A 19,727-nucleotide genomic window follows, 5' to 3' on the forward strand; every position below is an offset into this window, starting at 1 on the left:
GCCTCCAGCTCGGCCTGGACGCCAAACTTGGTCATGTTGGCAACGTCCAGCTCTTTGGCCAGCTTCGCCAGATCCGCCTGGAGGTGCAGGACTACCTGGTCTTTGTCGCCGGTGGCATCTCGCGCTTCCGACAGCTGACGCGTGACGTCGCTAAGCGCAGGCTCGAGTTGGGCGATCCGACCGTCCCTCTCCGCCACAGTGGCTCGGAGTGTCGTCACCGACTTGCCCAGCTCCAAAATGTCATTGGTGCCGGACTCGAGGGTGGCTTGCAGCGTGATCTGAGCGGCGCGGGTGGCGGTAAGCTCAGACCGAGCGGTCTCTCGTTCCGTCTCCACCACCGAGAGCTTGGCGGTATGCGCTTCGTCCGCGGAGATGAGGTCTTGCCGGAGCTTCGCCTGCTCGACCAAGCTGACGGCGAGCTCGGATCGCACGGCATCGCGCTCGAGACCGAGCGCAGCAAGGGTGGCGGTCTTCTCTTGCTCGACCCGTACTCCCGCCTCCCTAGCTTCGACAGCACGGGCGAGCTCCTCCGTCTTCTCCGCCAACTGCTTGCGCAGAACCCCCACCGCCTCCGATTCGGTCGACATCGCCTTGCGCTGGAAGTCGAGGAGGTCCGCCTGAGCCTGGTCCCGCTGTTGCCGCATTCCCATCTCCCGCTTCTCCGCCTCCTCTTTGGCCGACTCGGCGGCCACCTCCATCTCGCCGACTCTGGCGACCGCAGCAACGGCCTCGGCGCGGACGTGATCCCTCGCCATCCCCACCTCCGCCAGACTGGCTTCAAGAGCAGCAATCTTGGCCGAGTCGGACCGAGCGGCAGCTTCCAGAGCTTCTGATCGAGCGTCCAGTGCCGCCAAGCGGTCTAGCTCGGCCTTCATCGCCGAGTTTGCCGATTCGAGGAAGTCGACCCGTTTCGCCTTGTCCTTGACTTCCTCATACCGCCCCTTCAGCTCATCCTGGTCCTTCAGCAGCGAAGCATACCGACTCGTCGCCTCCCGACTTTTGTCCACCTCCTTCCGCAGCTCGAGATTTTCCCCCTCCACAGCCTTCCGAGCGCCTATAGCTTCCTCCGAGACCGCCCAGCGGTCCTTGAGCTGTACGGCGCCCTTCCGGACCTCCGCTCGCAATCGCTCCACCTCGATCTTGTGGCTCTTCCGCAGTTGCTCCAAATCATGATGATGCGCCTCCTTCTCCATCGCCAGATCCGTCGGCAGATCTCCAGTCGCTACCCGCTTCGCCCGCTCTTGCTCAGTGAGCGCAATGTTGAGCTTGCGCTGCACCTCGTCAAGCCGGACTTGATCCTCAACGAGAAGGTCCTCCCGGGACTTGCGGAGGTCCAGGACGGCTTCCTCCAGCGAGTCAATTTGAGCCGTCTTGGAAGAAAGGGTAGAGACGAGGTCGGCGCGGGTGGATTCGAGGTCATGTGCGGTGTCGAGCATGTGCGTCTCAGTCGAGGTGGCTTGCGTACGGAGCTTGACGACCTCGGCGCGGAGGCGGGAGAGCTCGACGTCTTTGGCCGTGAGAGCTTTGCGAAGGGTGGAGACAGCAGCATCTTCGAGGGCCTAGGCGTCAGCCGCATGCAGATGTGATCAACTCTGACCATGACTCACCTCGGTATCCACTATCATGGCAAAGTCCTCCTCTACCTTCGCCAATCCACTGACGGCTCTTCGGTCAGACGCGGCGCCCTTCGGCTTGCCCACACCGAGGAACTCGCTGATCCGTCTGCGCTTGGGTTGGGGCGGAGAGAGCGGTAGGCCATAGCCCAAGCGGGGCATTTCCGACGTTAGGATCTCGCCGTTCAGCTTGGCGAGTTGGTCCTTCAGTCGAGCCTTCCTATTCTCGAGGTCTGCGACGGAGTCGGCCAGCTGGGATCGTTAGCTTCCTGTATTGGCGGAGCATATTGCAGCTTACCTCGGATACGTGCGAACTGCTCGAAGGTGCATCCAACCGCACCCCATCCGACACCAGATGCTGCAACCGGTTCTTGAGCTCGTCGATCTCAGCATCTTTGGCTCGGATCAAGGCTCGTTCGGATGACAGGAGCTATACGGCGTCAGCTTGGCCCTTGTCAACTTCGGGGGAATGGGTAACTCACCACGTTCTTCTTCGCCTTGGTCTCGACTTGCGAGCATCTCCCGGCAAATTTGAGCGTCTCGAGCGTTTCGGACGCATGCTCCTCTTCGGCGGAGATGGTACAGATGACGCAGATATTGGAATCGCCGCCAAGGGCGTTCTCCAGTAAATGAGTGAGTTTGGAATTGCGGTACGGAATGTGTGATCTGGGAATCAGGCTTGTTCTCGTACGTATGAAGGCAAACTTACCGTTTCTTCTCGGTCAACTTGTTGATGACTTCTCGGAGCGCCAGCAGACTGTCGCGTCAGCTTATGCAGCCGGACCTACAACGTTGTCGCAGTGCTAACAGCTCACCTTTGATTGATATGCTTGCCTTCGCCTCTGCGTTCCAGGTCGGAGACAGCTTTCTCAGACCCAGCCAGATCAATCAGGTTCTAACGAGTCAGCTGCGGCCTTGCATGACAGTCGCCAGAAAACACACTAGGCGACTCAACCGGATGTCATCGTCACCATCCCCATCCCGCGGCCGTGACTCGATGACGATCGTGAAGACGCAGTGAGATCTCGAAGATCGGTCGTTCTGAGAGGTCAGCTCTCTATGCTTACGCATGGCCGTGGAAGCTTACCCAGTCGGTGGCGCCCACCTTCCGCCCCTCATTCCCCTTGCTCAACAGCTTCATCACGTCCTGGGGTGTCGATACAATCTCCTCGACCAGCGGTTCCACGTAGACCTTGCCCTAAGATATCAGCTTATCTATCGCATACCGTGTCTTGTTCACGAAAGGCGTACCTTGTTGGTGTGGATGGCCGGCGCGTCCTTGTTCTTCTTGAAGTTGAGCAGGTCCCGCAGTGTCTCGTTGTAGATCTCGATATACGATACGCGGAGGAGGAAAGCCCGGTCCATGTCGACTGTGATGGCATCAAAGACCCCGTCAACTGCGCAGGGAATGATACCGAGTTCAGCGGGGTGACCGGTCATGGTGAATGACTTTCCGCTTCCCGTTTGACCGTACCTAGTGGATCAGCCTAGGTTAAACGGTCATAATAGAGGAACTCACGCAAAGACGGTACTGTTGAAGCCGTTCATAGCCTTCTCGACTAGAGGGGCAACTTGGGAAGAGTATAGGTCCGGCGTCTTGGACGGTTGCTTCAGCAGCATATCTGCGTTGGTCAGCTTAGGGTTGAGTGACGGCGAAGTTGGACTGACCGAATGTATACGCGTATTCTGCTTCGCGGCCCTGCTTGCCCCCTCGCTTAATGACGTTCGGATGGTGATCGGACAGCTCGAGTGATGTGGGCGCCAGCTCGTACGCGTTGGTCAGGAATGGCGATGATGTTGGCTTGATCCTACTGATCAACATTTTCCCCATCAGGTGTAAGCAGAACGTACCGGACACAAACCACGACCTTATCGCTAGTCCCTGCGCTGGACCCACTCCCATCCCTCATGGCTGTTCCCGCTGCGCTCAGGCTCATGCCGTCGTCCCCGCCGACACTAAAGGTACTAGATAGACCCTCCCCAACACTCCGACTCTTCTTCAGCTTCGCCGCGGCCGCCAACCTCTCTTGTAATGTCTCTCGCTTCTTAGGCTGCCGTCCGACTGTCGCAGGCTCGATGGGTCCGGCTACTTTCCGTCGTGGAGTGAGGTTGAGATCGACGGAAGGAGATGCCTTGACCTGCGCGGCGGGGACGAGAAGGGGCTCATCGTCGTACTCATCGGCCGAGGTAGCGGATGATTCGACGTCTCCTCGTCGTATACGAGGCCGAGACCGAGACCGCTTTAGGGTGCGCGAGGAGGAGGAGGGGCTCATCATGCTCGACTCGGGTAGGGGAGGGGGAAGGCCAACGTTGAGTGATGTCGACGAGGTTTGACGAGATAGCGCGCGATGTTTCGTCGGGGATAGCGACATTTCGTATTCGCACGCTGATGTGATCGCACGAGTACGCCTTTCTACCTCTGCTACTCTGCGCTTTGAGGAAGACTGATAGGTGCTCTAGATGTGTCAGGCGGTCCGGACGAAGTATAATCACGGTTCTTCACGGCGCGAGGCTTGATTTGTTGTTGTCAGCTGTACGTACACCAAAGGAAAGGCAGTCACGTAAGGGCTTGGATCTTGGGGCCCCGCGGTGAGGAACGCCACGTGAACAACATGCACATTGCACAGCGTAGACCTGCGTAGACTTGCGGCCATCTTGCGGCTCTTATCATCCTTCACTCTGCGTCAAGCATACAGTATGCGACGGTCACACTTGTCGCGCTGTGTCCCGGTCGCAGATGTAGGACAAAATCAACGTCAGGTGAGGTGAGTGTGAAGATAGAGACCTGTTATGGGCAGGATGTTCCTCGTACTAATGCTTCTGGACAAATTTGCGATGAGTAATCATCGGGCTTCCGCTGATCGGAGCATTGATCTATCGGTCTGACCTAGGTGCTTGGCTGACTACCGATAATGTGGATAGCGCTTTCAACATGCTCATGATGTAATATGCATTCACAAAGGCACTATCCCAACTGGCAACCCCTTCACCCGGCAAGCCTCCTCCGACCGCTCTTCCAAGAATGAGAGCAAAACACCTCAACTTGCGTCCCGCAATCTCATCAGCGGATAGTCGCAGAGAACCATTTGAACGGATCTCCGATGGTGACCGAGATGCCATGCCACTTTGCTTCAGTTGAAGCGGGATCATCGAGGGACGAGGGGTATCCTGAGTCCTGGCGGAGGCTTGGGTCGGGGGCGTCGCTCAGTGCGGTCTGCTGGGAATCGCGCGACTGCATGTCTGGAGTGATTGGAGGAGGACGGTAGTCCGTGGCGGTCTCCATCGGTACTGGATGCGTCAGCGCGCGTAAGAGCAGATATAAGGCTGGTGCAGCTAACATCACTCACGATAAGTGGGTTGCCCCTCCGAGCGAGTTTGGTCAGTGTGGGAGTTCATAATTGTGCTGTATGGTATGTGTGCAGGCGTTATCGAAAGTGGAAAGATGAGTGGCAGACTCAACAGGACTGCAGGCCGCTGAGTTCCCCTTATGTCTCACGACGCTCGTCAGCGTGGCTCCTTTACCTCTCCCCCTCCGCGGCGCATCCTTTCACGCCATAGTGTGTTCGGGACGACAAGCACGTGCTCTGGCAACATGTCGTGGTGAGGGAGAAGGTCGAGGAAAAGGCATAGACAGCACGCTAGACATATGGGACACCAAACTCATCAAGCAGCTGATCTACGGAGTGGGATTCGGCACTGCGCAACATCCGAGCCTGCAGCTTGATGTGCATAGCAACTCATCATGCCTCATCTTATCCCGACAGAGATTATCATGTATAGATATACACCTCATACTCCAATACACGTCTGCGCCTATAGTCAACCCGAATCAGTATCGTCTCTCGGTGCCTCGGAACGGGCGCGACGCATTGTCTCTGCCCTTCGAAGCAGGTGCAAATTCAGTTATCATGTATGAGCGATAGCAAGATCATCTACGGGACGATGGACCGACAAAACAGATCCACTATGTCATGGAGTGATCAGCCATATGGCCTGATCGATTGTGCGTAGTACAGTATGCATGAAGATGCATGATCTCTCATCGAGCCATTGCACTTGCCCGTCGCGCCCGCAAATCACCTCCTCGTTGAATTCGGGGGAGTGGTCGGCGCCGTGACTGCTTGGCAGTACCGCAGGTATCTGTTCGAGTCTCTTGCGAGGGTGGTCGGGTCGGAGGGTACTCCCACCCTTCTCTGGGAGGCCGGACGAAGCGTGGACGGCGACGTCATTGATCTGCCAGTCGATCGTTGGAGAGACGCAGCGGACGCGGTGGATTCTTCACGTCTGCGCATGAACCCTTCCACGACTATAAGGAGATCAGCAACAGCTACGCCCGCGACTCACCTCGATTGCGCTCGCTCAATTCCGCAGCTCGCTCGTCTAGCCACGACTGTGTCCGATCAGGTGGGTTCGATGAGGGATTTGGCATGTTCCTGCAGAATTTGGGTATATACGTGGTGAATGATACCAGGTGGGACTGGGGAGCAAGAGACTGGCTAAGCGCCAGCCCGTATCGCAGCCTGGCTATATAGCCAGACCGTGAGGCCCTAAACCAGCGACGTCCTTTGTCCAGCACCCCTTGCTCCATCACACCTTTCAGATCACGTTATGTGTCGCCATACGTCATGCTGTGGCTAAGTGTGGCGCTCGAGATGTACTGACTCAGCCCTATCTAGCCGATAGTCCGGAAGACATTAGGGCGTTGCGTTGGCGATGTCAGCCCGAGAGTCAAGTAGGTTCAAACTTCCCGGAGTTTCGCCACCCTGAGTAAACCGAGAACGCATTGAGTACATCGGCGGAAATGTCGTTGTAAACTCGCTCATGGTGAAGTGGCATCGAAGCTTTGCGGTATTGATGGGGCGGGGAGCTGAGGGTGTTCAATCAATGTATAACAGCGTAGCTGGTGAGAACGTCAGACATTGAAGCATACGAGTATATACAATGATGCAATGCGGCCAGTCTGCCTTCCTGATCCACACACTACCCCTTCCTTAACCCAGTCATGCAGCTCAGCCCCTCTTGCTTCTGAGCGCGGTCAGTGTTCTTCGTCAGTGTCGTTCCCACCTCCCTCGGGCCGAGCATTCTCCGGGTGGCGCGGGTTGAAAGGGCCCGTGTTTCCGCCGACGGTGTAGTGTATACCGTTCTCGACCCACTCGCGCACCGGCTGCACTGTGGATCCCGACTCGGATGGGAAACTCCACGTCGATGCTGTCCGGGTCGGTACTTCCTGGCAAGAGGCAGCGAGGCGCAGGCGAGTCGCTGCGATGCGCTCGCGAACCTCTTCGATGCGGCGGCGTGACTGGGCCACGATGTCAGCTTGTCTCGCTCTGGCAGCAGCTCCGGCGCCTCCAGAGCGTCGGCTTGCGGAGGTCGATGAGTGATCCGGTGGAGAGGTCGTATGAGAGGCGAGGAGCGCTTCGACCCGCTCCCTCCCCTCCGGAGTTGAGATGTCGATCCCCAGAAGCATGCACTGGCTGCCGCCTGCGGTATTGTGCGAGCATGAGAGAGTACTCGGCAACGGAGTGGACCCCGATGTGGCATTCGTCTCGGCGTCAGCAGTCGACTCAGCGCCATTGAGCATTTGAGGTCCTATCAGCGCCATCAGCCAGAGCAGCAGTATGGCGAGGGGAAAGCTGTCGACTCACGCTCCGGGTCATCCTGCCCCGCCTGGACATCCAGCCACCTGTTGGTGTTGTCTTCTGACGAAGGCATGATGTATCAGTCCTGAGTTAGTACCGCGAGATACAAGAAGAAGGCTTTTGTGTATGATGAGGAAACGGACAGAGACGAGGGGTGGCGAGTGATGTAGGATCCGCAATCCCCCCTGACCCCCGCTCAGCCTTATATCCCCCCTCCTCTGCCCAGATCCCGCTCATCCGAAACGCAGACCTACAAGCCTCCTTTCACCCCCTGTATTCACCTCACCCCTCACTCTGCCTTTAGCGCACTCGTATCTGAGATCCGAGCGCGCCATATCGCCTCGAAGGCCCTCCGCGGGTGTGGCACTTCGTGCAGACATGCTGAAAGGACCTAGCGTGTTCAGTCGTTCGGCGGCGGACCCAACGCGATCTTCCTGTGCGTTATGCGTATGAGTGCACGTCGTGCGCGGAGGTCAGCAGCACATAGCCATAGTCTAGTCAGAAGATAGGGCGCAATGCCCCAAGCTGATTTATGGTCAAGCGGCACAAGTCAATCAATATTCCTCTCGTGAACCCTTCAAGTCACTCCATCTGATCAGTACCACGCCCCGTCCCCGCTTGTACCCTTCCGACCTGGCCCTCTCGATCCCTCAGCACCTATCGGCAACATGCCCAATACCCTCGACCCAAATCAACATAGATCTGCCACGAATGCATAACCACTCCCTAAACCCCTATTCCCTCACGCCAGACGCCTAGGCGACGAGAGTAGAAGCGGTGGCGGCCTCGTACTTGAAGGTAGGAGGGAGCTGCTGCTTCTTGATGTAGTAACGGGCGAGACGGTGGATACGGGATTCGATCAAAATCATGCGGCTGGGATGTCAGCTCAAGCCCTTTGCGATGTACAACCACCATAGAATGACAGCTCTCCCAGCGCTGTCCGCTCTGTTCCTGGCGCTGACCTCCAGTAATATCCCCCCCAGTCTCCCTCAAGACCCGATAGCATTCCGCACGCTCAACGACCCAAATCCGCCTGAGGGTGATCAACTCACAATTTACCGTCCTTGTCGGCACGGTTACGCTCAAGGTGCTTCCGGACGGTGACGGCCTTCTTGATAAGGTGGTAGAGGTCTTCGGGGACGGAGGGGGCGAGACCTGTATGTCAGCGATGTTCGGATTAAATGGATGATGTATGCGAGACAGCAAGCAGGTGTCCCGAAAGTGTAGATGAACGCCTATTCTCTCCCCATCCCAACAGGGACGATCCATTCATCCGCCCCATGCCATCCCAAAATTTCCGCCAGAGCTCCGCCCTTATCCATATCCACCCATACCCATCCCCCCTAAACACTGTCCCCCTGACATCCTCGTCCTATCCCTCCGTCCAGTTCACCTGTCCAGCCCTTCAACTAACCGTTGCTCTTCAAGATCCTCAAGATCTTGTTCCCGGTCACGCTCTTGACCTGGGGAACACCCTGCGAGTCCCTGAGAATAACGCCGATCTGGGACGGCGAGAGACCCCTTCGCGCGAGCTTGAAGATCTGGTCGCAGACGTCCTCGGGGGTAGCCTTGGACCATGCGGGCTGGGAGCGGCGGTAGGGGAGCGCCGAGGCGGACATGCCCTTTCCTTTGGAGTGCATACTGCTGGATTAGCTAGAGTTCTCGAGAGTGCTCGAAGCGGCCAGCGGTGGGCGGCGTTTTTCGAGCGGCGAGTATGCAGGACGAGCAGCGGAACGGTAGACGTACCGACCCATGTTGGCTGAAGTATGTGTATGTAGGTAGTAGGTGTCGAGTGAGGGATGCTTGAAGGATGCAAGGGCTGACTGGACTTGGCTTCAAGTTGCAAAATCGCGAGAGGAGCGTAAAAGTGCCACACCAAACTAGGGCAAAAAACGCAAACACCGACTTCGTATCACCGCCCACCCAAATCCTTTCCTTGTCCTTAAATCATCCCCCCTCTGAACGCTTTTTGGTGCTGGGGCATTGTTGCACACCACCATCTCATCATCCTTCTTCCATATCTCACTCAAAATGAAGCTCAACGTGGCAAACCCAGCAACTGGGCAGCAGAAGCTCTTCGATATCGAGGATGAGCGCAAGGTGTGCGTGATCATTTTTGCTCTTCAACCGAGAGAATCGAGCGAGAATTGGACGAGATAGAGGTGGACAGGAGGAAATGGATGTCGGGGACATATCTGGAGATGTGCTGATAGGACAGGCTCCCCTTCATGGAGAAGCGTATGGGACAGGAGGTCCCTGCCGACTCGCTCGGCGACGAGTGGAAGGGTTACGTTCTCCGCATCACCGGCGGTAACGGTGCGTCCAACTCCTTTGCGGTAAATACTAGCAGGGGCTGATGATATAGACAAGCAGGGTTTCCCGATGAAGCAGGGTGTGCTCCTCCCCAGCCGAACTCGTCTCCTCCTCGCTGCCGGCCACTCGTGCTACCGCGCCCGTCGGACTGGTGAGAGGAAGAGGAAGGTGGGTTTTTTTTGATCGGTGCAGAGGGGGGATTGAGCAGATGGGGCACGAGGGCGTATTTCTGCAACCATACGGCGATCTGGGCATCAAAGGCGACGATGGTGGAAATCTGGGGCGAGGGGGAATTATGGTCAAATTTCGCATTGAGCGCAGCGCTGACCTTCAGTCCGTCCGTGGTTGCATCGTCGCCAACGACATCCGTGTCCTCGCCTGCATCATCGTCAAGCAGGGCGAGAACGACATGCCCGGTCTTACCGACACTGTCCTCCCCAAGCGATTGGGCCCCAAGCGAGGTACGTCCACACCCATCACATCTTGTACTCTGGCTTTGCTGACCATCAGCCACCAAGATCCGCCGCTTCTTCAACCTCGACAAGAAGGACGACGTCCGTCAATTCGTCATTGCCCGTGAGGTCACCACCAAGTCTGGCAAGACCAACACCAAGCGCCCCAAGATCCAGCGCCTGGTGACCCCCCAGCGTCTCCAGCGCAAGAGGCATCTCCAGTCGCTCAAGAAGCGGAGGACCGAGGCGCAGAAGGAGACCAAGGCCGACTACGAGAAGGCGGTGGCCAAGCACGCGGACGAGAAGAAGGCCAAGCTGCAGGCTGTCCGGGCGCAGAAGAAGGCCAAGCGGTGAGTTTTTGCGGCGAAAGATCAGTGACATGAGGGGTGGCTGATGAGATAGGTCTTCTGCTTAAGTGCGTCGTACGCTGTTCTTTTAGGGTTGGCCTTTAGTTCTGCATGCGATGTATCTTTTTTTCCTGGCTCTATCGATCGCCTGCGTTCAGGCTCTTCGCCGTTACCGATCAGGACGAGTCTCTGCATGACGGGGTAAGAGGTGACTGTCAGGCATAATAGGGGCAGTCCAACATCAGTCAGGTTCAGGGCGGGCAACATGCTTTGACCGGGACAAGCTCCTTGTCGTGACATTTCTTGATCAAACCACTGCCTGATTTATTTCCAGCTTTCTTCTCAACCTTTGTATCGACACCACCGGATCTTCAACTCTGTCACTCTTCGATTCTTACGTCGATCCTCACGCACCGACTGAAGCACTGACACGACTGAGCTCTCTAGCCTAAATGACCATTTGACTGACCCATAGTGCTTGTACCTCCTCTCCGCTTATCCCGCTCGCCGAAGGCTATTCCCCACCACACAGAGTACCTGGGGCTACAGCCTCTCCCTCTCCCCCTTTTTTCCGTACCTCATATGTCCCCCAAGATGAAGCTCAATATGCTAACCCGGCGACCAGACAGCAAAAAGTACGCCTTGTGACACTCTGCTTAAAGGACTCTGCTGACTTTTTAGCTCTTCGATATCGAAGATGAGCGCAAAGTTTGCGTAATTACCTTTCAACGGAAGAATTCGAGCGAGAATTGGAGGAGATACAGGAGTGATACAGGCGGATAGGCGGATATGGGATGGGGATGGACTTATGTCAGGACAGGAGCGGATAGGACAGGCTCCCCCTTCGTGGAGAGGCAGGTGAGACATCTGAGGAATGAGGAGTCGCAAGTGGCAGAGCGGTCCCAGGCGTCTCAATTTCTCTGATGAAATGACGGTGCTCGGGGGAAAGAAGCACAGGAGAGGTGATGCAAGATACCATCCGAAAGATAAGAACACTCTATATACTCTACAGTATAGCTACAATTGCGCCTGCACCAACTCATAATACCGCCCATTCAGCTTGACGAGCTCATCGTGCGTCCCAATCTCCACAATCTGCCCTTGATCCATCACAAAGATAGTATCCGCTTTCCGGATAGTAGATAATCGATGCGCGATAGTCACAGTCAACCTAAGAGATCAGCTCTCTGTTTTCCATCAGGACGTTGTCGGGAAAAGCGGAGCTCACCTCCCCCTCGAAGCATTATCCAGCGCCTCCTGCACATGCGCCTCGCTTCGTCCGTCCAGCGCACTCGTCGCTTCATCCAACAACAGTATCCTCGGCTGCCTGATGAGTGCACGGGCGATACACAGGCGTTGTCGTTGCCCCCCGCTGAGCTGTCCACCTTTGAGGCCGAGGTCTGTATCGAAACCGTCCGGGAGGGACTTGACGAAATCGAGTATACTACCATATCAGCTAGGCCCCGCGGTCAAGCAGAAGGCAGACTCACCAAGCTTGTTGACATGCCCATTCGAGCTGAGATTGAGTGACAGACTCGGGATCGATAGCACCAGCCTGAGTCATCAGCTTAGCAGTCTTGACTCCAGAGCAGAGCAAAAGAGAACTTACGACCAAGTTCCACCGTACCGTCTCTTCAAACAAGATTGGCTCCTGGCTGACATACCCCATCTCTGTGCGCAACACCTTCGGATCAATCGTCCGTATATCACGCCCGTCAAGGCAGACCGAGCCGGATGAGATATCGTAGAACCGCTGAAGGACCGCCAGGATGGAGCTCTTGCCGGCTCCGGAGGTACCGCAGAACGCGTACGCTTTGGACGGCTCCATGCGGAAGGAAACGTCGTTGAGGGCCATAACGTCCGGTCGGGATGGGTAGCGGAGGGAGACATTCTTGCTGCGGAGTGTCAGCGAGGTGAAGGGTACGGTGTGAGGCGGAACTTACAACTCGATGCCCTCTAGGAAAGAGCCTGGCTCCAAGGGAGTCGATGGCGGTAAGATGGCAAGCTGAGGTTCGCGCTCCAGCCAGCCCTGTGATGGTGAGCAGATGCACCAGCATGAGGGAGGAGTATCAAGTGACCTGTATGACGTCCAGCGAGTTCCTCATCCTTGCAAAGTCACCCGTGTAGGTAAACACCTTGGCGGCGACGTAGACAGCAACAATGACCGCCTCGATCACAGTGAACAGGTTGGCAATTGACTAAAGTATCAGTCTGGACCCTCGCCACAGACGAAGATACTCACAGTCTGATCACGCGCGAGAAGCTGAGAACCCCAGAAGAAGATCAGTCCGCCAAAGAATTGCAATACCCCCATGCTGATACCCAGTGAGACCCCAGAGAGGATGAGCCACTTGCTCCGGATCGGCTGAGACGTATACCGCAAGTTGAACTGCCGCACCGTCTCCGCCTCCCTCGTCAGCGCCGCGAGTAGCTGAATCGAATTGGCAGATTCCGAGACAAACGCCGATTGCGCGTCGATATCGTTGTTCAGTCCCTTGTCAAAGATCTTTTGACAGACAAAGTTGACATACCCAAACCCGCTCGCGACGGCCAAAGCGGGGAGAATCATCACTGCCAGCCGCCAATTGAGGGAGAAGCCGAGTATGATGACCCCGATAAAGTTGGTCATGGACGAGATGAATTGGCCGAGGATGAGTCCGACGACGTTTCCGACGTTACTGGGATGATGGGCCGCGGCGGCGGTAAGACTCCCGCTCCCGGTGTGTTCCCCCTCAAAGTAGGCAATATCCTGCTTCATGAGAGCCCGAACCGCCTCGCGCCGGTATTCCGAGACGATGCGTTCGCCAGAGAGCTCCAGACCAAAGGCGTGGAACCCGAGGACGACGAATGTGCCGATGGTGAGGATGAGGAACCAGAGAGACCACCGATTCGTAGCTGCGCGCATGGCCGAGAGGTCGGGTATCCCAAAGTCGGCGACACCTCGACCAAAGAGCCAGGCAGCAACGACCCAGGCGGCACCGCCGATGATACCGCAGGCGAGACCGATCAGGAGGAGGGAGGTGTTGTGCTTGAAGGCCTGCTTGACGGATGTCATGGCTGGCGGGAGTGGCTTGGTGCGCTCCTCTTGTGGGATGACCGGCATCTTCTCGTCCGAAGTTGGCTTGGGCGCAGCGGAGAGGGTGCGTGTAGAAGTAGCGAGAGAGGTAGGGGACGCCTTGACGACGTGTGCGGGCTGCTTGACGAGCGCCATGTTCCGGAAGGTCTGGTCAGGGCATTCCGGGTCCATCAGCTCGTCGTATGTCCCGTAGTGCCGAGCTTGGCCAGCGACCATGACGTAGATCCGATCCGCCGAGACGATAGTCGAGAGCCGATGAGCGATGACAATGAGTGTCATTCCGCGCGAGGTTTGCTCCTCAACGAGGGCTTCTTGGATCTTGAGCTCCGTATCGGCCGAGACGGCTGATGTCGCCTCGTCGAGCAGAAGGCAGCGAGGCCGTCGGACCAGTGCGCGAGCTAGAGCAACGCGCTGTACCTGCCCGCCGGACAGCACCCCGGTCCGCCCACCAGCCACCTTGGTGTTCATCCCCTTCGGTAGTTCCTGAACAAAGTCCCAGGCTTGAGCCTTCCTCAAAGCCTCCTCCACCCTCTCCCGAATCATTGCCATCTTACCCTTCTTCTCGTCCGACGCGTCAAATGCCCCGTCGATATCCGCACGATACTCCAGCTCCGTGCCCGTCAGGCCGACCGCGACATTGTCAAAGACCGTCCCGCTGACCAGCTGCGGGTTCTGCAGGACGACCGCGACCTGACTGCGGAGCCACTTGACATTGTAGTCCCGGATGTCCTTGCCGGCAAAGTCGATACTTCCCGACCCGACGACCCGCTTCTCCTCCTCCGCAAGAACGTCCGCATCGATCGCCGCTTCGTTGCCGTCCACCTGGAAAGTCTTGATGACTTTTCGGTCTGCGTCCGTGAGGATACTAGCGGTAGCGGGATCGTACAGCCGTAAGAGGAGCGAAGCGAGGGTACTCTTCCCGCTTCCGCTTGGACCGACCAGTGCGGTGAACTTGCCAGGCTGTACGTGGAGTGACAGACCATCGAGCGCTTTTTGGGTCGGACGGGACGGGTAGGCAAATGTAACGTCCTTGAGCTCGAACGAAGGTTCCCAGGGTCCCCGCTCGTCCAGCTGTAGACCGGAGGTATCGCGTACGTCGATAGGAGGTTGTCGCTCGATTTGAAGACGGAGGTTCCGGATGGCATGAATAGCTTGAGTCGAGGCGAGGAGATGAGGTACGACGCCGGCGAACGTGAAGAAGACGTTGACGTAGTTGTAGAATACCTAACCATCAGCTCAAGTCCACATCATAAGCTATAATGGACTTACAGTCAAGACGTTCCCGATGGGATACCCATCCTGCACCGCGATACCGCCGTACCAAAAGCTCAAGCAGTACACCAAGAACCCCGCTCCGAAAGCAGCGGCGAACTCGATTGCCTTGACCGCCGACTTCTTCCTTGACATGCGCCGAAGAGGACCCAGCATGTCATTCTCAAGCTTGAGGAGGAGACGGTCCCCCATGTTGAACGACTGGGAGATACGGACCGACGAGAGAATCTGCTCGATGAGGGACGAAGCGCGACCGTCGAGGATGTCAACGGTGCGCGAGGCCCGCTCAGTCCACCATCCGAGCCCGGTGAAGATGATAACGGTGAAGGGGACGAGGGCGAGGAGGACACCGGCAACGCGGGCTGCGGCGATGAAGGCGGATATGAGGGACTGACTGTCAGCTTCCATGGTGGCTTGCGGGGTAGTAGGGGACTTACTGCTATAATGATGGACATGGACCAGAGGAGGTAGCCTAGCCGCTCACCGAGGCCTGTCCGGATCATGTTGATATCTTTGCTGGCTCGAGAGACGATCTCTCCAGGACCGATCCGGTCAAAGAAGGCTTGGTCCTGGATGACGATGGCTGCGAGGTATTTCTCGCGAAGCAGGTTAGACAGCTTTGCGCCTGCCATGGAGACTGTACGATCAGCTATATTCCCTCCGCATCCTCATGACCCCCTTTCCCCCTTGTTGCCCCCCTCCTCTCCCCTCACTGCCCATCTCCTTCTCACAAATTCCCTCTCCCTACCAGCCAGCTTGCACGAAGGGATTCACTCACAGCAAGCCATGAATGTCGCGAAGGTGATCACAAAAGCCACACCCACGACCGTCATCAACCATCCCGCAAAATTCCCCGCCTCCTCAATACTCTGCGCAGTGACGCCCTCGCCTCGAAGCTGGTTCGTCCAGTGTCCCAGCACAATGTCGAAGGCGGGCATACAAACACCCGAGATAATGGCGCAGGGGATCCCAATGCAGATCATGACGATGGGATGTCGGACAAAGTCGAGCGGAGACCGAAAGGGCGACGGACATGGCGGAGCGAAGGATAACAGGTAGAGAACATCGGGAAGGGCAGAGGTGTGTCGAGTGAGCGGCCGAGCGAGAGCGGTGAGGTTCTCGCCCTTCTCGATGGAGGTGGGCGAGTTCAGCTCTGTCATCTTTGGGTTTTGAGCAGTGATATGGGCGAACGTAGGTATGGGGAGGAGAGGCGAGGTGAGGGCAGCATGCCCTTATCTCCTTATACTCCGCTCGGCTTGGACCGCATGGAAGGAAGGACAGATGGTGAGACGATTCGTCGATCTTTGGCGAAGAATACCAGGTCCAGTGGCGACTTTGGCGAGCTTGGCGATCGGTTTACTCGCCAATCTCGCCTGAACCCACTCCCTGCTACCTTCCCGCTCGGATGTCAGAGTTGCCACGGTTCCAAGCTACCAAAATGCCTATGGGAGAATGATGCTATATACGTGTCAAGGAGAGAAGAGGGACCGGCCGTTTAATGGCGTCCTCATCTGCATCGGCCTCGCCACGCCTGTTCCTCCACTCCGTCTGGTACCGGTCCGATACATTGCGTCGCGGGATTGCCGATTCTGCTGATCGGACCCTTGACCCGGCGGACGGGGTGGACCGGGTGCTGGAGGTGGGAGACAGTTTGTGAGGAGTGTATCGATGGTACAGTCGTTGCCGTATCGTACGAGGATGGTGTGTGCTCTGTCGACAGCCTAAGCAGTCAGCGGAGAGGCCGAGCGGTATCTCTGGGTGACACCCACGTTCATCCACCTATCCAATCCCAGCTTCGACATGGACTGGGTACAGTTCTGTCTCTGTCAGCTTGAATCCCTGGGGGTCGACAGGAGAGGAGCAGCTCGCCTTCTGCCAGATGAACGGGTCCTGCACCACCAGTCTCCTCTCGCTCCAATTCCTCGGCTGTATCCCCTGATCCCCCCTGCCCATATATGTCTCCCTCGCAATCATCTCCTCCTTCGTCGGCGCCGGTATTCCTGCCGCCTTCCTCGCCTGCGCCTCCTGCGTTTCCTGCCCTTGCGGCTTGGCCCGATTGATAATGCCCCCATTCAGGATAGACACCACTTGGGTATTGTACTGGAACGCCCGCCCCGATCCCGTCCTGGCGAAATGCGAAAAGAAGCCGCGGACCGCCTCCGATACGGTGAGCTTGGTGGACGGTTCCCAGTCCGTTGGCGCCTTGTCCGAGAACCCGACGTTGATTTTGAGACCGGAGGGCTTGCCCCATGCTGCCCAAATGACGTCCTTGCCTTCTGTCTCGGGGTAGTCGGGGACGCGGACCTCGACGTCCTCTTGGAGGTTGGGGAGGATACCACGATGCTGGAGGTACCCAATCGCCATGAGGGTAAGGCAGTAGGACGACATGGTGGGCATGCCGTCCTTACCCGAAGGATCGTTGACGTGATTGGCTTTTGACCAGAGTTTGAGGCAGTGGATGAGGGGTCGGAGGACGTGAGGTGATATTTCGCAGTAGGCGAGGATGAGCCGAGAGTTGTACCTAAGCATCAGCTGTTGCCATAGGTGTGACATGGTCAACTCACCATCCACCCAGATCGTTGACGTTCATGTCCGCCTCGACACCGGGCCGAGTGGGATCTTTGAACTTGACGATAGGCGTACTAGCGCCGTAGATACCGTGAACGTCTTCAAAGCCCCTCCGGCGAAGCAGTACGACGACATTGTGCAGGTCATACACCGGCGAGAGGTCCGCGCGGTATATGTTCACCCGAGGCCGGCCAGGTCGGCGGGTCTGCGGCTCGTCTGCATCTGGATCCCAGAGCGCCGGGTGGTCTACACATCAGCTGCAGCCTCTGCAACATCATAGTGACTCCCAGCCCTGAGGATGGAAAGTATCCCGAATGACCAGGTCGATATCGCCGCCGCGACCGGTCTCGCCTCCCCAGCTGACACTCCCAAATACGTCCACGCTGAAGCGCTCATCTCTCGCCCCACCGCCCCGTCCCCATTCCTGATCCACCATCCTTGTCAGCCTCGCCGCCAGCTGCTTGACATATCGCTTTTGATCGTCCGTCGGCTCCGCCGCGATCCAAGACCGCATGATGGACTGCTGGAGGCCATCGTCCGTAAAGCACAAATGCCTCGGCACTGACGCCCGCGCAGAAGGAAGCGACAATAACCGGTCATATGGGTTCACCGGCAAGACATCATACGCCACCTTGGGCCGAGAAGTGTTTATGGTCTCGGCAAACTCGCTAACGTCTACCAGCTGAAAATTTCAGTCTGTGCATCTCTTCATGCTATGAGGCTATGGACTCAGCTTACAATAGACGTTGGGTATGCCTCTACCGGCGGCTCATTCCTCTTCTCCAACCTATCCCGCTCGTCAAAGTACGAGTTGACATCCTGGACGCCATTCCAGTCGTACGTCGCCGTTCCATTCATCTCGCCTTTGTAGCTGTATAGCTTTGCGTCGCCCAGGGTCGTCTCGGGGACGTAGATCTCGTCGGTGATGACCGGGGAGGGTTTGAGACGCGAGCGACGGGCTGCGTAGTCGCGGAGAGGGGTAGGATCAGCGTCGTAGTCGATGAGCTTGGATGGACGGGAAGGTTTTGGGTGGAAGGGGGCGGCTGAGGGGTTCCAGCTGCTGGCAGAGGGGTTGAGGGATTTCGGGGCGAGTGGGGTCCGCTTCTGCTCTACCGCGCCAGCGCCGTACTTGGCAAGGATACCTTGTACTTGCTTGTCGAGGGCTGCGGGTGTCAGGAGGGAAGGAGGATGCGGACGCTTTGGATCTGCGCCGAAGGACTTGACGACCTCGTCAAACTTATTGACGACCTCTGTTGCTGTACGCGGAACGTACGCCTTGTCCTCTCCTGCGCCTGCGACACCCTGTCCGCTGGGCCGCTTCTTCTTTCCTCGCTGGAGGTAGGGAAAGTCGACCTTCTTCCACGGGATGGGCTTGATATCGACCTTGAACAAGTGTTCAATCTCGCTCGCGTCCGTCTCGATGATGGCCTTGTCGCGGGGTACGCCGCCTGGACTGTCGAAGACGACGAGGGTAGGGGATCGAGCAGGACTGGAAGTCCGACTGGAGGAGATGAGGGGATGGGGGTCGGTGAAGTTGGAGAGGGGTGGCGAAGGGGATGAGGAGGGGCTGGGAGGGACGAGCCTGCTTGGCTTGTGGACGAAAGCTGGCCGAGACGCCGGCTGGAAGGCTGAAGCGGTTGGCTTAAGCTTGGGAGGTAGAGTACACCAAGGTGCTTGCGCTTTGGTCGCCTTGGGAACCTTGGGAGCGACGACCGCCGGCTGGGGCGGGAGGATGGTCCGCTTCTTTGAGGGCTCGAGCGCCTTCTGCGGGGGAACGGGGAGCGGCTTGGGCTGAGTCGAGCTGCCGTTACCAATAGCCAGCTGCTTGATTGCTTCTAGCGCTTGCTGGAGGCCTGTCGCGACGACTGGATTCTGGAGGCTGACGGGACCGGTACCGTGTGGTTGGACGACCGATGAGCTGGAAGTGGGTGGTCGAAACGCGATAGTCGAACCGTCCGGAAGCGTGATGAGAACCGCTCCGTCCTCTCCCTTCGTCTCCTTGCTTACCGCCTCGTTCCTTCTGGATTTGACCTTGACACGCGTCCGTCTGTCCCTAGGAACAACCCTCAGAAGCTTCTCGACCTCCTTCTCGCCCTCGGACCGTGTGTCCTCGGAACCGGCGTCAACGTCAGACTCGTCGTCCCTGTACGGTGTGAATGACCGATTGGGAGGCGGATAGCCGTACGCGTCTTGCTCGTCGAGAAGGGTAGGTCGAGGTTGGTAGACTGTGAAGTCAATCAAGGGAGGGGGTGATTGAGACTTCATCTTGAGACCGGTTGTCTGGTTGAAGGTGGATTTGCGGGGTAAAACGCGGGGTAAGCCGGGGAGGGCCGAGGGTGGCACACAAGTTCAAGAGGGTGGCGACCGTGGCGGATCCAAGATGGCGTCGAGAGTGCGAGCCAAGGATTAGGGAGGCGTGGGGGACAAGAGACTGGGTCAAGATCCAG

At 57.5% G+C, this 19,727-nt stretch overlaps 6 protein-coding genes across 6 annotated transcripts; 1 reads left to right on the plus strand and 5 right to left on the minus strand.

Moving 5' to 3' along the window:
• Window positions 1-1,833: 1,833 nt before the first annotated feature.
• Window positions 1,834-3,233, minus strand: MKK02DRAFT_21020 (kinesin motor domain-containing protein; the record flags this gene model as incomplete). Its single annotated transcript, XM_053086351.1, has 8 exons — window positions 1,834-2,043; window positions 2,099-2,279; window positions 2,323-2,370; window positions 2,429-2,508; window positions 2,556-2,654; window positions 2,701-2,811; window positions 2,865-3,087; window positions 3,133-3,233. The coding sequence occupies 8 exons, from the start codon at window positions 3,231-3,233 to the stop codon at window positions 1,834-1,836; spliced, it is 1,053 nt and encodes a 350-aa protein (XP_052941792.1).
• A 3,415-nt stretch (window positions 3,234-6,648) lies between these two features.
• MKK02DRAFT_30972 (uncharacterized protein) lies at window positions 6,649-7,325 on the minus strand (the record flags this gene model as incomplete). Its single annotated transcript, XM_053088182.1, has 2 exons — window positions 6,649-7,202; window positions 7,259-7,325. 2 exons carry the CDS (start codon window positions 7,323-7,325, stop codon window positions 6,649-6,651), a joined length of 621 nt encoding a protein of 206 aa, XP_052941793.1.
• Window positions 7,326-8,007: 682 nt separating this feature from the next.
• Window positions 8,008-9,006, minus strand: MKK02DRAFT_30973 (ribosomal protein S13; the record flags this gene model as incomplete). Its single annotated transcript, XM_053088183.1, has 4 exons — window positions 8,008-8,125; window positions 8,305-8,407; window positions 8,667-8,893; window positions 8,999-9,006. 4 exons carry the CDS (start codon window positions 9,004-9,006, stop codon window positions 8,008-8,010), a joined length of 456 nt encoding a protein of 151 aa, XP_052941794.1.
• A 277-nt stretch (window positions 9,007-9,283) lies between these two features.
• On the plus strand, window positions 9,284-10,432 carry MKK02DRAFT_41660 (putative 40s ribosomal protein s6-b; the record flags this gene model as incomplete). The annotated part of the gene is made up of 6 exons (XM_053091651.1): window positions 9,284-9,354; window positions 9,471-9,568; window positions 9,618-9,733; window positions 9,900-10,026; window positions 10,076-10,367; window positions 10,420-10,432. 6 exons carry the CDS (start codon window positions 9,284-9,286, stop codon window positions 10,430-10,432), a joined length of 717 nt encoding a protein of 238 aa, XP_052941795.1.
• A 949-nt stretch (window positions 10,433-11,381) lies between these two features.
• On the minus strand, window positions 11,382-15,872 carry MKK02DRAFT_30975 (P-loop containing nucleoside triphosphate hydrolase protein; the record flags this gene model as incomplete). Its single annotated transcript, XM_053088184.1, has 10 exons — window positions 11,382-11,535; window positions 11,593-11,808; window positions 11,855-11,919; window positions 11,974-12,259; window positions 12,308-12,393; window positions 12,443-12,562; window positions 12,607-14,664; window positions 14,710-15,102; window positions 15,150-15,349; window positions 15,491-15,872. 10 exons carry the CDS (start codon window positions 15,870-15,872, stop codon window positions 11,382-11,384), a joined length of 3,960 nt encoding a protein of 1,319 aa, XP_052941796.1.
• A 309-nt stretch (window positions 15,873-16,181) lies between these two features.
• MKK02DRAFT_41662 (uncharacterized protein) lies at window positions 16,182-19,545 on the minus strand (the record flags this gene model as incomplete). The annotated part of the gene is made up of 6 exons (XM_053091652.1): window positions 16,182-16,433; window positions 16,482-16,529; window positions 16,564-17,233; window positions 17,277-17,526; window positions 17,623-17,962; window positions 18,019-19,545. 6 exons carry the CDS (start codon window positions 19,543-19,545, stop codon window positions 16,182-16,184), a joined length of 3,087 nt encoding a protein of 1,028 aa, XP_052941797.1.
• Between the last annotated feature and the right edge of the window lie 182 nt (window positions 19,546-19,727).

This window comes from Dioszegia hungarica, assembly GCF_025882075.1.
Source record: "Dioszegia hungarica strain PDD-24b-2 chromosome Unknown MKK02contig_32, whole genome shotgun sequence".
NCBI classification, from domain to species: Eukaryota; Fungi; Basidiomycota; class Tremellomycetes; order Tremellales; family Bulleribasidiaceae; genus Dioszegia; species Dioszegia hungarica.